Raw genomic sequence first — 13695 nt, 5'->3', positions numbered from 1 at the left:
GTTGATTTTTTATCCTGCAACTTTGCTGTATTCTGATATCAGTTCTAGTAGTTTTGGGGTGGAGTCTTTAGGGTTTTTTATGTACAGTATCATGTCATCTGCAAATAGTGACAGTTTAACTTCTTCTTTACCAATCTGGATTCCTTGTATTTCTTTATTTTGTCTGATTGCCGTAGCTAGGACCTCCAGTACTATGTTAAATAACAGTGGAGAGAGTGGGCATCCCTGTCTAGTTCCCGATCTCAGCGGAAATGCTTTCAGCTTCTCGCTGTTCAATATAATGTTGGCTGTGGGTTTATCATAGATGGCCTTTATTATGTTGAGGTACTTGCCCTCTATTCCCATTTTGCTGAGAGTTTTTAACATGAATGGATGTTGAACTTTGTCAAATGCTTTTTCAGCATCTATGGAGATGATCATGTGGTTTTTGTCTTTCTTTTTGTTGATGTGGTGGATGATGTTGATGGACTTTCGAATGTTGTACCATCCTTGCATCCCTGGGATGAATCCCACTTGGTCATGGTGTATGATCCTTTTGATGTATTTTTGAATTCGGTTTGCTAATATTTTGTTGAGTATTTTTGCATCTACGTTCATCAGGGATATTGGTCTGTAGTTTTCTTTTTTGGTGGGGTCTTTTCCTGGTTTTGGTATTAGGGTGATGTTAGCTTCATAGAATGAGTTTGGGAGTATCCCCTCCTCCTCTATTTTTTGGAAAACTTTAAGGAGAATGGGTATTATGTCTTCCCTGTATGTCTGATAAAATTCCGAGGTAAATCCATCTGGCCCGGGGGTTTTGTTCTTTGGTAGTTTTTTGATTACCGCTTCAATTTCGTTGCTGGTAATTGGTCTGTTTAGATTTTCTGTTTCTTCCTGGGTCAATCTTGGAAGGTTATATTTTTCTAGGAAGTTGTCCATTTCTCCTAGGTTTCCCAGCTTGTTAGCATATAGGTTTTCATAGTATTCTCCAATAATTCTTTGCATTTCCGTGGGGTCCGTCGTGATTTTTCCTTTCTCGTTTCTGATACTGTTGATTTGTGTTGACTCTCTTTTCTTCTTAATAAGTCTGGCTAGAGGCTTATCTATTTTGTTTATTTTCTCGAAGAACCAGCTCTTGGTTTCATTGATTTTTGCTATTGTTTTATTCTTCTCAATTTTATTTATTTCTTCTCTGATCTTTATTATGTCCCTCCTTCTGCTGACCTTAGGCCTCATCTGTTCTTCTTTTTCCAATTTCGATAATTGTGACATTAGACCATTCATTTGGGATTGCTCTTCCTTTTTTAAATATGCTTTTATTGCTATATACTTTCCTCTTAAGACTGCTTTTGCTGTGTCCCACAGAAGTTTGGGCTTAGTGTTGTTGTTGTCATTTGTTTCCATATATTGCTGGATCTCCATTTTGATTTGCTCATTGATCCATTGATTATTTAGGAGCGTGTTGTTAAGCCTCCATGTGTTTGTGAGCCTCTTTGCTTTCTTTGTACAGTTTATTTCTAGTTTTATGCCTTTGTGGTCTGAAAAGTTGGTTGGTAGGATTTCAATCTTTTGGAATTTTCTGAGGCTCTTTTTGTGGCCTAGTATGTGGTCTATTCTGGAGAATGTTCCATGTGCACTTGAGAAGAATGTATATCCCGCTGCTTTTGGATGTAGAGTTCTATAGATGTCTATTAGGTCCATCTGCTCTACTGTGTTGTTCAGTGCTTCCGTGTCCTTACTTATTTTCTGCCCAGTGGATCTATCCTTTGCGGTGAGTGGTGTGTTGAAGTCTCCTAGAATGAATGCATTGCAGTCTATTTCCCCCTTTAGTTCTGTTAGTATTTGTTTCACATATGCTGGTCCTCCTGTGTTGGGTGCATATATATTTAGAATGGTTATATCCTCTTGTTTGACTGAGCCCTTTATCATTATGTAGTGTCCTTCTTTATCTCTTGTTACTTTCTTTGTTTTGAAGTCTATTTTGTCTGATATTAGTACTGCAACCCCTGCTTTCTTCTCACTGTTGTTTGCTTGAAATATGTTTTTCCATCCCTTGACTTTTAGTCTGTACATGTCTTTGGGTTTGAGGTGAGTTTCTTGTAAGCAGCATATAGATGGGTCTTGCTTTTTTATCCATTCTGTTACTCTGTGTCTTTTGATTGGTGCATTCAACCCATTAACATTTAGGGTGACTATTGAAAGATATGTACTTATTGCCATTGCAGGCTTTAAATTCGTGGTTACCAAAGGTTCAAGGTTAGCCTCTTTAGTATCTTACTGCCTAACTTAGCTCGCTTATTGAGCTGTTATATACACTGTCTGGAGATTCTTTTCTTCTCTCCCTTCTTGTTCCTCCTCCTCGATTCTTCATATGTTGGGTATTTTGTGCTGTGCTCCTTCTAGGAGTGCTCCCATCTAGAGCAGTCCCTGTAAGATGTTCTGTAGAGGTGGTTTGTGGAAAGCAAATTCCCTCAGCTTTTGTTTATCTGGGAATTGTTTAATCCCACCGTCATATTTGAATGATAGTCATGCTGGATACAGTATCCTTGGTTCAAGGCCCTTCTGTTTCATTGTATTAAATATATCATGCCATTCTCTTCTGGCCTGTAGGGTTTCTGTTGAGAAATCTGACGTTAGCCTGATGGGTTTCCCTTTATAGGTGAACTTTTTCTCTCTAGCTGCCTTTAACACTCTTTCCTTGTCCTTGATCTTTGCCATTTTAATTATTATGTGTCTTGGTGTTACCCTTCTTGGATCCTTTCTGTTGGGGGTTCTGTGTATTTCCGTGGTCTGTTCGATTACTTCCTCCCCCAGTGTGGGGAAGTTTTCAGCAATTATTTCTTCTAAGATACTTTCCATCTCTTTTCCTCTCTCTTCTTCTTCTGGGACCCCTATAATACGGATATTGTTCCTTTTGGATTGGTCACACAGTTCTCTTAATATTGTTTCATTCCTGGAGATCCTTTTGTCTCTCTCTATGTCAGCTTCTATGCGTTCCTGTTCTCTGATTTCAATTCCATCAATGGCCTCTTGCATTCTATCCATTCTGCTTATAAACCCTTCCCGAGTTTGTTTCATTTCTGCGATCTCCTTTCTGGCATCTGTGATCTCTTTCCGGACTTCATCCCATTTTTCTTGCGTATTTCTCTGCATCTCTGTCAGCATGTTTATGATTCTTATTTTGAATTCTTTGTCAGGAAGACTGGTTAGGTCTGTCTCCTTCTCTGGTGTTGTCTCTGTGATCTTTGTCTGCCTGTAGCTTTGCCTTTTCATGGTGATAGGAATAGTCTGCAGAACTGGGACGAGTGACGGCTGGAAGGACTTCCTTTCTTGTTGGTTTGTGGCCCTCCTCTCCTGGGAGAACAGCGGCCTCTAGTGGCTTGTGCTGCGCAGCTGCGCGCAGACAGGGTTTCTGCTTCCTGCCCGGCTGCTATGGAGTTAATCTCCGCTGTTGCTGTGGTCGTGGCCTGGCTCGGGCAGCTACTCCAAAATGGTGGAGTCGCGTTGGAGCAGGAGCTGCTGGGAGGCTATTTATCTCCGTAAGGGGCCTGCCTGCTACCTGCAGTCCAGGGGTTAGGGTGCCCAGAGATCCCGGATTCCCTACCTCTGGATTAAGTGACCCGCCCTGCCCCTTTAAGACTTCCAAAAAGCACCCGCCAAAAGAAAACAACGACCACAAAAACAAACAAGAAAAAAAATTTTTTTAATTAAAAAAAAAAAAAATTTTTTTTAATTAAAAAAAAAAAAGGTGGTCGTTCGTTTTTCTTTATTCTCCGGTGCCAGCCTCAGGCCTCTGCTCACCGGTCTTTCTGCCCTGTTTCCCTAGTATTGGGGTCCCTGTCCCTTTAAGACTTCCAAAAAGCGCTCGCCAAAACAAAGCAGCAAAAAAGCAAAAAAAAAAAAGATGGTCGCGCGGTTTTCTTATGTCCTTTGTCGCCCAGCCTCCAGTGCCTGCTCACTGTTCTTGCTGCCCTGTTTTCCCAGTATCGAGGGCCCTGCACTCTGGCCCGGATGGCTGGGGCTGGGTGTTCGGCAGCCCTGGGCTCCGTCTCCCTCCTGCTCTGCCTGCTCTTCTCCTGCCGGGAGTTGGGGGGAGGGGTGCTCGGCTCCCGCGGGGCCGGGGCTTGTATCTTACCCCCTTCGCGAGGCGCTGGGTTCTCTCAGGTGTGGATGTGGTCTGGATATTGTCCTGTGTCCTCTGGTCTTTATTCTAGGAAGGGTTGTCTTTGTTATATTTTCATAGATATATGTTGTTTTGGGAGGAGATTTCCGCTGCTCTACTCACGCCGCCATCTTCCGCCCCTCCTCTGTCATTCTCTTTAGTACTTACATGTTTATCACATTGATGAAATTGTTGTACTTCCAAAACATTAGATGTGTCAGCCTTATTAAAGATCTTCTTACTGCCTAAAATTAACTCTGAAAATGATGTTACACTGTTGTATACAGTGCTCCTTTAACATATATCACTTTGACAGGACTGTGATAAACATTTCAACTAAAAACACCATCTTTTTTTAAAGGTGCTGAGTAGCATTAATTCAGTTATTCACAATCCAAGAGCTCCGGTAATAATTTATAAACAGAGCAAAGGAAGTGTTCAACATTTTAATAAAGATCTTGTTCAAGATTGTGGATTTGAGCATCTTGTTCCTATAATAGAATTGTGGGCAGATCAACTGACTTCCCTAAAGGTAAGGGGTTGAATATTCTTTACATGCTTTGAAAATATATTGGAGCCTGTGGGCATTACAAATAGGACTCGCCTTAATTTTTTGGTTTCTTTGAACTGTTAAGCTGAAAAGGCTTAGCCTATCTAAAACTTGAATCTTGCTGCTTACCTATTTGTTTGGAGTACTATCCAGTTGATCTTGTCATTACTATAAGCTTTGCCTCTTGTAGAGTTCTACCAACACGACATATTTTTAGGTCCATTGCCTTGTTGAAAATCCATAGTGGATGCATTTTGCCCTTCTGAGGCCCTTCCTTCCCTGTTCACCCTCTTTTTGGTGTCCCCACACTACAGATTTTCCCAGCCCTTACTCCTTGCTCTGCAGATGTGATGTCATCCTTCATTCCATTTTAATTGGGCATGTATTTTCCTTTGTTCATATTTTCAATTACTCTCCTTCTTTCAGAACTGCACTTGTTCCCGCCTGTGTATTCTCTAGAGCACACATTAGTCTGACAGCAGCCAGTGCTACTCTTACCCCTCCTGCCCGTCCCTGGAAGAGGAAAGCTTTTCTTAGGAAGTTACTGTGTGTTATTACATAACGTCCAAGTCTTTTCAGTTTTCCTTGAGTCGGTCACTGAAAGGTGAATTGCTAAAGTCAGGAGTAATTAATGTCTGTTACCTTTAAACTTGAGATTTTTCAGTAGCTGATACATATTTCACTGCCTCTGTTCATGAAGGTGGACAGTGTGACTCAGTAACAAAATTTGTCGACAGACAGCAGCCTTATTGCATGAGGTGTAAGTGATGCAGGAGGTGTGTAAGAATGTGTCAGTTCCCTGTTGGTCTTTTTTGTTCTCTAATGTGTCCCAAGGAACCTCCCAAATACATAATGAGTGCTCAATATTTGTCAAAAGAATGAAGCAGAATCACACATTCCAAGACAACAAAATGGAGAAGAGGATATGAATTTAAAAAATTTTTTTAATGAAAACATACTTGTAACTGATGAAAGAATCTTCACATTCAGCCTGATTTCTCCTTTCCTTTTTATATAAGGCTCAGAGCTATAAAATAAAAAAATATTTTTACAGAGTGACAGTGTTGGATTAATATACCTATTTTAAAGGCCTGTGTTTCTCCAGTTCATATCTCAGGAGAGGGTGAAATCATCAGTGGTTAATTATGTAAATCATGGCATTTTTCCGATCATTGCTTGCCATGGGGTTTTCCCAACAGGAGGAAATAGTGCTAACTCCACTTTTCTCTTCAGGGGAGATGGGCTAGAACATGCCCCAGCCTTCCCAAGAGAAGGGAAAAGACTAGACAAGAAAAGGAGGCAAAGGGCAGAATCAAATAAATGGGTAGTTATTGATTATTTACTATGTTCGTGGCGTTGTGGGAGATATCAGAAAAGGTGAACACAAGATTCAGACTAATTGGAGAGACAAAACATATGAAAAATATGAAATAAAATTTAACCATTCAAGATATTGTTAGAAGAAATGAATGCCATAAAAATAGAGAGCCCACGATGACAGTGCCAAGTGAGTAACGCAGCTGACTTGTACTCCTGACCCTAGAAAAGCTGTACAGTGGTGGTGCCCTCATGGTACTGTACAGTTTTCCTGCTAGGAGACAAGGAGAGTTAACTTTACAGTTAGAATATTCTGGGGACCCCCAAGAGGAATTTAGTGGCTTTGCCATTTAGACAGTGTTCCAGATACTTACCTTACACTACAGAATCTGGATCCAAATTGAGAAACACATGAGCTACTTTGAGGCCTCCTTATACGAAACGTTTTCTATACTGTAGCAGCCTCCAAGTTTGGGATAGCTGTCTTCTCAGATGAGCTTTTTTCTGAGGTTAGATTTTGCTTAAAAGGAGGATGGGAAAAGCGTAGAGCGCTATCTGCCTCCTTCTTCCTGTCTTTCCCACGCACCTCGCCAGGAAAGGTGAGCTACAGACACTGTTGCTTTCCAAGCCCTGTACGCTGTTGTATGCCTCAGCTTCTCGACTCTCTCCTGCTCCAGAGGCCAGCCATACAGAGTCAGATAAGACCTGGCTGTACTTCTTTGTACATCCCACAACTGAGGAGAGATGAACTTAGGAGGCCTTCCTTCAGATTTTCTGGATTTGTTTGACTGACTGTGCTACAGTCATCCTGTCATTGCTAAGTAGAGCAGAACACCTTTTTTCTTACCCTTGTAATACTTTATTCTCAAGCAAAATGTATATTTGGTGTGCTTTTGACTGTAGACCATTTCTTTATAATTGCACCTTGTTGATGGAGCATTGGTTAATGAAGGTACCATTCATTATGCAGCAACTTCTGACTTTTTTTTTCTTTTTTCAAATTCTGGTGGCACTTATTCTTTAAAACATTGATTTGACACTGAATATCTTCCCTTGAATTGTTAAGATAGGTAATTGCCTTCTTCTGGAGTGAAAGGTGAGAAATATCAATGTGTGAGAACTGGGCATTAATTGGAGATGGTTTAAGAAGTGGAGGACAAAAATAAGAAGTTGAAAAATAACCTCCTGTACTTCTTTGTGTATTTTAGAGTTTCACTAATACATGCAGCTTTTGATCACCTGAAATGTGGCTAGTGCTATAAAATACACACCAGATCTAGAAGACTTAGCATGGAAAAAATAAAAAATACTGATTATGTATTAAAATGTTATTCTGGATATATTGGGTTAAACTATGTTAATTAAAGTTAATGTCACCTGTTTCTTTTTTTTATTAAGTTTCATTGATATATAATATTATGAAGGTTTTTACAACATTCCCCCCATTATCAAGTCCCCCCTACATACCCCATTGCAGGCACTGTCCATCAGCATAGTAAGATCCTATAGAGTCATTACTTGTCTTCTCCAGGCTATACTGTCTTCTCCATGACCCCCCTACATTATGTGTGCTAATCATAATGCCCCTTAATCCCCTTCTCCCTCCCTCCCCATCCCCTTCCCTTTGGTAACCACTAGTCCATTCTTGGGTTCTGTGAGTCTGCTGCTGTTTTGTTCCTTCAGTTTTGCTTTGTTGCTGTACTCCACAAATGAGGGAAGTCATTTTCACCTGTTTTTTTTTGTTTTAAATGTGGCTAGTAGACAATCTAAAAATTCTTTTTAATTGAAATATCGATATACAATCTTATATTGGTTTCAAGTATACAATACAGTGGCCCTACAGTTAGCCATATTATTAAATCCTCACCCCCACTAGTGCAGTCACTACCTGTCAACATAGGAAGATGTTACAGAATCATTGACTATATTCTCCATGCTGTACTACTATGCCCATGACCAGTTTACATTATGATTGACAATTTTTGTGCCCCTTTGTCCACCTCACTCTCCCCACCCACCAACCTTGACCCTTCCCCCATGGCAACCACCAGTCACTTCTCAGTGACTGTGAGTCTGCTGCTGTGGACAATCTAAAATTACTGTGACTTAAATTTCTTTTGGACAGCATTGTTCTAAAGGGCCAACCACTGTGCCATGCACATTGTAGATGCTCAGTAAATAATTGTTTATCAGTTGGCCTGTCTTAGAGTTCTAAATATCCAGTAGCCTTGACCCTTGTGCACAGTTTAAAATAGGTAAGGCCAGCATGTCTAGGCCAAGAACACTAAGTAAGCTGTTAAGAAGATTAAGTAGAATTAATTTAGGCATCCTTTCAAATTAAATACCTGTCTGGAGATGCATGCTATAACATGGATGAATCTTGAAGACATAATCCTAAATGAAAGGAGCCAGTCCCAAAGGCCACATATTATATGATTCCATTCTATGAGACATGCCCAGAATAGGCAAATCCACTGAAACAGAACATAGATTAGTAGTTACCAGGGGCTGGGAACAGGGGAGAATAGAGAATTACCACAAGGTGGTATGGGGTTTTTTTGGTGGGTGATGAAAATGTTCTAAAATTGGATAATGGTGATGGTTGCAATTTCCTGTTAAAGATGTTAAAACTACTGAATTGTACACTTAAAGAGGGTAAATTTTATGGTATATGAATTATATCTCAATGGGCCTGTTGTAAAAAAATTCAAGGCTAAAATGTAAAGGATAAATTTATTTTTTATCCATCAGAAATTCAAAATAATTACTTAAATAACATATAATTACTTAAAACACCCAGATTCATGATAATCAATATATGTTTTTTGTAAGGTGTATATTTACATGGAGAAAACTATTTTAACAGACTTTTTCTAAACTGATAATAAAATTTGAAAAAATATTGATGTGGTTAACATATATTAAATCAGTGTGGATAATTATATTTTATTAACATCATGGAAACTATGTTTAAAGTCTATAATACCATTTTGTTTCTTTTGTTATGAAGGATTTATATAAGTCCTTGAAAATACTATCTGCAGAACTGGTGCCTTGGCATAATTTAAGGAAACAGGATGAAAATGAAGGTATCAAAGTTGAGGATCTATTATTTATAGTAGACACCATGTTAGAAGAAGTTGAAAATAAGGAAAAGGTAATATTTAATACTTATGTAAATGTGCACATTTTAACATAATCTTTTCTTAAAAACTGATAATGAAATGAATATTGATATTTGTTCTGCTAGGACTCTATTTCTCTTTTTAAAGTTTTTATTAAATGTTTGGGATTATTTTAAGATATGATCTTTCTTTTTCTCCTTCTCTTTTGCCAGGATAGCAATATGCCAAACTTTCGAACTCTGCAAGCTATTGTTTCTCATTTCCAAAAATTATTTGATGTGCCTTCTTTAAATGGAGTGTATCCCCGAATGAATGAAGTTTACACTAGGCTTGGAGAAGTGAACAATGCTGTGAGAAACCTCCAAGAACTCTTAGGATTAGGTGAGGATCCTTTGTCATTTTTGGCCCCCACTTAAAAATTATTCCTAGTAAATTAACAAAAAGTAGGTAAAAAACTTTTTAAGTAAAAGAATTGAGAATAACTGAAGGAAAAAGCACATGCTTTAATGGTTTTGAAAATTGTCTTTTAAAATGTCTTATCCTTTGATTTCTCTTTTATAGATAGATCATCCTCATTGTGTGTGCTGGTGAGCACAGTTGGAAAATTGTGTAGGCTGATTAATGAGGATATGAATGCACAGGTCATGCAGGATTTGGGGCCTGAAGACCTCCAAAGGTATTTATTTTGAAAGTTTGCAGAGTATCATCCGGAATTCTTGGCATGGTCAAATTCTGAAGTTATTTGCCTTTTCTGTTCGGAATAGCTTCTTTTAAGTAACTTGACATTCTAAAATAATCTCTTACTTTAGGGATGGAGAGAAGGCTAAGTATTTTCAAGATAAAAATAGATTGTAGGGCTTATAAAGTTCACGTAAGGTAATTCAGGACTCCAGCATTATTGCTATGGCCTGTTCCCAGGGGAAATTGCATAGTTGTGAGCAACTTCATGTGAGTTCAGAATATATAAACAAGTCTTCTTTTTAGTACTCTAAAATAGACCACTGAATAATCACTGATGGTATAGCTATTATTTCATTAGAATATAAATGTTAAGGATTATTTAAAAAGCTAGGAATCTCTAACATAAAACCTGATGTTTTTTAAAATACTGAAACATTATAGCTCTTCTTAACACAACCCTTCCTTCTCTCTCCCTCAATTTTATATATACTGCAACATAGAGAGAGGGAAATACATACATATACCACCTATTCACTTATACCAAATACACCACATATACCACTTGTGTTCTGCAAGTTCTCCAAGAAGAACCCTTACCCTAATCTGACACTTCAGTGTTTCATTCTTGATGATTTAAAAAGGAACATATATCTCACTATTGGTCTTTTTCTCCTTCCCACAGGTTTATTGATTACTGGAACTTATTCTTATGTTTAATCGAATACTGGATATAAAAGCCAATTATTTTTAGAAAATGTTATAAAAGCATGGTCTCTTAAGAATCCTCTAGCTAAATGAAAAGTTTCCCATGTTAAGCATGTTATGTAAATTTAACTTCAGAACAGATATTTACAGTGATACTAAGTTTTTTTTAGAAAAGTAATATTAGATGAATAAAGAGCTCAAAAAGCAAGGATTGCAGTAAATGATTATTAAATTTATATTTAAATTAGCAGGAAAATTTTCAGTTTTGAAAATGTTCTATTTTCAATAGATGAAAGAACCTTAAGTTGGAAATTCAGTATAAACTCTGCATTTTTTTTAAAGGATTATCAAGAAATTGGAAGAACATGAAGAATTTTTCCCAGCATTTCAGGCATTCACTAGTGATCTACTTGAAATCTTAGGTAAGATTTCTGTTGGTGGTGGTTTAATTTCACATCTTAAGATGTCAGTGGGTTTGAGGGAGAAGTGTTACTTAGTTTCTGGATTCGTTTTACCTAGAGTGGTTGGTGGAAAATAGCTAGAAACTGCTAATAGTTCTGGAAACACACTCCTAACTTGCAGTTAGACTTGGTTGGGATTAGTCTATGGAACAAAGACACACATATCCTTTAAGGAGTTAGGGGCTGCCTTTGCTTTAAAATCTTAAGTGAGACGTGGCATTACTTTATCTTGGCTCAAGTTTACCTGACTCTGTCATTACCTAATGAGAAATCATGGTAGAATTTATGATCTGGAAAGGTGTTTTTACTCCCCCCTCCTCTTTTTTTTAAAGATAGTACCTACCTACTTGTATTTTTCTAAATATACAAATTAAATTATTTCCTTCTCAGGTGATAAGAAGTAAAATAAACATCTGTAGAAAGGAAGAGATAAATTTATAAATCTGTAGAAGGGAGATACATGGATCTCTGTCAGTTTGAGAGCTTCATTAGTACTAACATCTCTTACAGGGAAAAAATGTAATTTGATGAGGAGTCTTAGTCAAAAAAGGACCCAAGTCCAGATTTATTTTGTGTGTGGTTATATATGGCTATAAAAATAATTTCTCTTACTATTACATTTTATAAAGTAATTTATTCAATAATGAATTCTTTTTTTATATATATACCTCATTTGAAAAAAACTTTTTAAAAGACTGGCTCTTTGATATAAAAAGTTAAATTAGAAGAGGAAATGAGGTTTAATAGAATATAAAGAAATGACTAAGTTAAAATTTGGTAAGAAGATGAATAAATGAAACATTTGACTAGAATGTATAACCTACTGAATATAAAGGAACTTTTGTGGCCTGTTTTATGTAGACTGGAAACCAGAGAGATAGTGAGCGTGCATGCTTGAGACCTGCTCATGTGTTGTAAAGATCATAGCAAGGGTAAATGTAATCTGAAAGTTAAACTTAAGATAAAACAAGAAATTGCAGAAATGTGTTCCTTGAATCCCAAAGAGAATACATAGAATAGAATAATAAGTTTCATGGAGTAATATGGTTTTACTTGCTCTGGAGTAGCAATTAAACAGTGAGGTTCTTGTCATTAATAAACACTTTAATAGGTATACTAGTACCACTTATTTCAGAATCCTTCTATAGAAACTTCCTCTCAAATATCACGGTACTCAGCCTGGTCATGTGGGACCATTTGCTTCAGGAAATGCTGAAAGACTCCCTGCTGAGGAGCTCAGTATTTTTGTCACAATTGAAATTCTGGAGTTAAATGTTATACTTAACGTTGGGAAAGTTAAATCTATTTGGCAAACATTTTTTATTATTAATAGATATCATATCAAGCATCTGAAACTACAGAGTGGTGTACTGTATACCAGATACAGAGAAGGAGTTTATTTTTCTCATATAAGAGGTGTGATTAGCTGTGAAAATTCTCATCTCAGCTAAGATCCTTCTCTGTGAGGTTGATTTGTAAAGCAGGTTTCTTAGTTAGTGAGAAGACAGGTGTGATTTCAGAATGGGTATCAGGAAATAGCTTGATCTTATATCTTACCATGATATAAAGTGTGAACCAAATTCTCTGTTGTAGATTTACTTACATTTTTTCCTTTCCTATTTCTTGATGTTTTGTAAGTAGATCCAGACAAGTATTCTGACTGCAGTTAGGAGCTTAAATAGCTTAGACATGTGTTTAGGCTGAAGCAAGAACAACCAAACTTTAGCTAAACATGGAGGGGAAAGAGGTAGAATCCAAAGAAGCATGTTTTATGTAAAAGGAATGAATAGAATAATCTAGAAAAAACTGGTGAGAATCAAGACAGCCTGCCACTGGGGCTTACCTTTCAAGCAGGGCTGGAGTCTAGATAACAGGAGGAAGGACCTTGCTTCTTCGTGGCCAGGAGCTTTCAGACAGTGAACTCCAACTTAAGCTGGTTGGAAGAGGTTGCTCTTAGGAAGAGAGGTCAGACTCAGGAAGAACCTGATCAAGAAACACCTGAGCTGGCTTATTTGGTAAACTCTGTAATACATTGCATCTGAGATTTGTACTTTGAGAAACCTCACACCCTTTATTAGGTAGGTAAGTTTCATCCTAAAAGGTAGACCTCAGAGTGATCGTACTAGGGAAAGCTTTCCAGGAGAATTGAGGATAAGACTGTGTTCCAAGAGAAGAAATCCCTAAGTCCTGAGATGGGGACCCAGGAGAGAAAGAACATCTACCTGGGATTTCATCATGTAATTATCTGTATAATTACAGATTTAAAGAAGCAGTAACATATCATAAATGTGGCCAGTAGAGTCTGTTAATAAGAGCACACACTGCTAATGAGATTAATATTAGAATCAAAGGTTGCTTGTGGGTATGTGGTAGCTTTTACAAATAGATGCCCTGTAAAGCATCTGCATCTGCATCAGTGATACATTGTGACCACTGTTGGGGAAAGTTTTCCCGTGTGTGAAAGCACTAGTGTTGTTGCTTTTGTGTTAGAGCTTCCGTTGCATAGAGATTCTCAATTCATCTGAGCTTATCATAAGATGAAGCTCTTCTATTATTCTTGTTTTTCTATTACAGAGATTGATGACTTGGATGCCATTGTACCTGCAGTAAAGAAATTAAACATTCTATCATACTGATAGCAATCAAATCATTTTACTGTGTAAATTGCATTCTTAACATTCTAAGAATTTCATAGGATTGATCTTAATTTGAGAC

At 37.6% G+C, this 13695-nt stretch overlaps 1 protein-coding gene across 1 annotated transcript in view; it reads left to right on the top strand.

The window, feature by feature from the left end:
• LOC118934881 (uncharacterized) overlaps positions 1 to 13695 on the top strand; it is a 63244-nt gene that overhangs the window by 27124 nt on the left and 22425 nt on the right. The window contains 5 exon segments of the mRNA XM_057488353.1: positions 4503 to 4673; positions 9019 to 9165; positions 9346 to 9514; positions 9695 to 9809; positions 10862 to 10941. Coding sequence (XP_057344336.1) covers positions 4503 to 4673; positions 9019 to 9165; positions 9346 to 9514; positions 9695 to 9809; positions 10862 to 10941 — 682 coding nt within the window.

Source organism: Manis pentadactyla, chromosome 1, assembly GCF_030020395.1.
Source record: "Manis pentadactyla isolate mManPen7 chromosome 1, mManPen7.hap1, whole genome shotgun sequence".
Classification (NCBI taxonomy): Eukaryota; Metazoa; Chordata; class Mammalia; order Pholidota; family Manidae; genus Manis; species Manis pentadactyla.
This window is presented reverse-complemented; position numbering and strand designations above follow the sequence as displayed.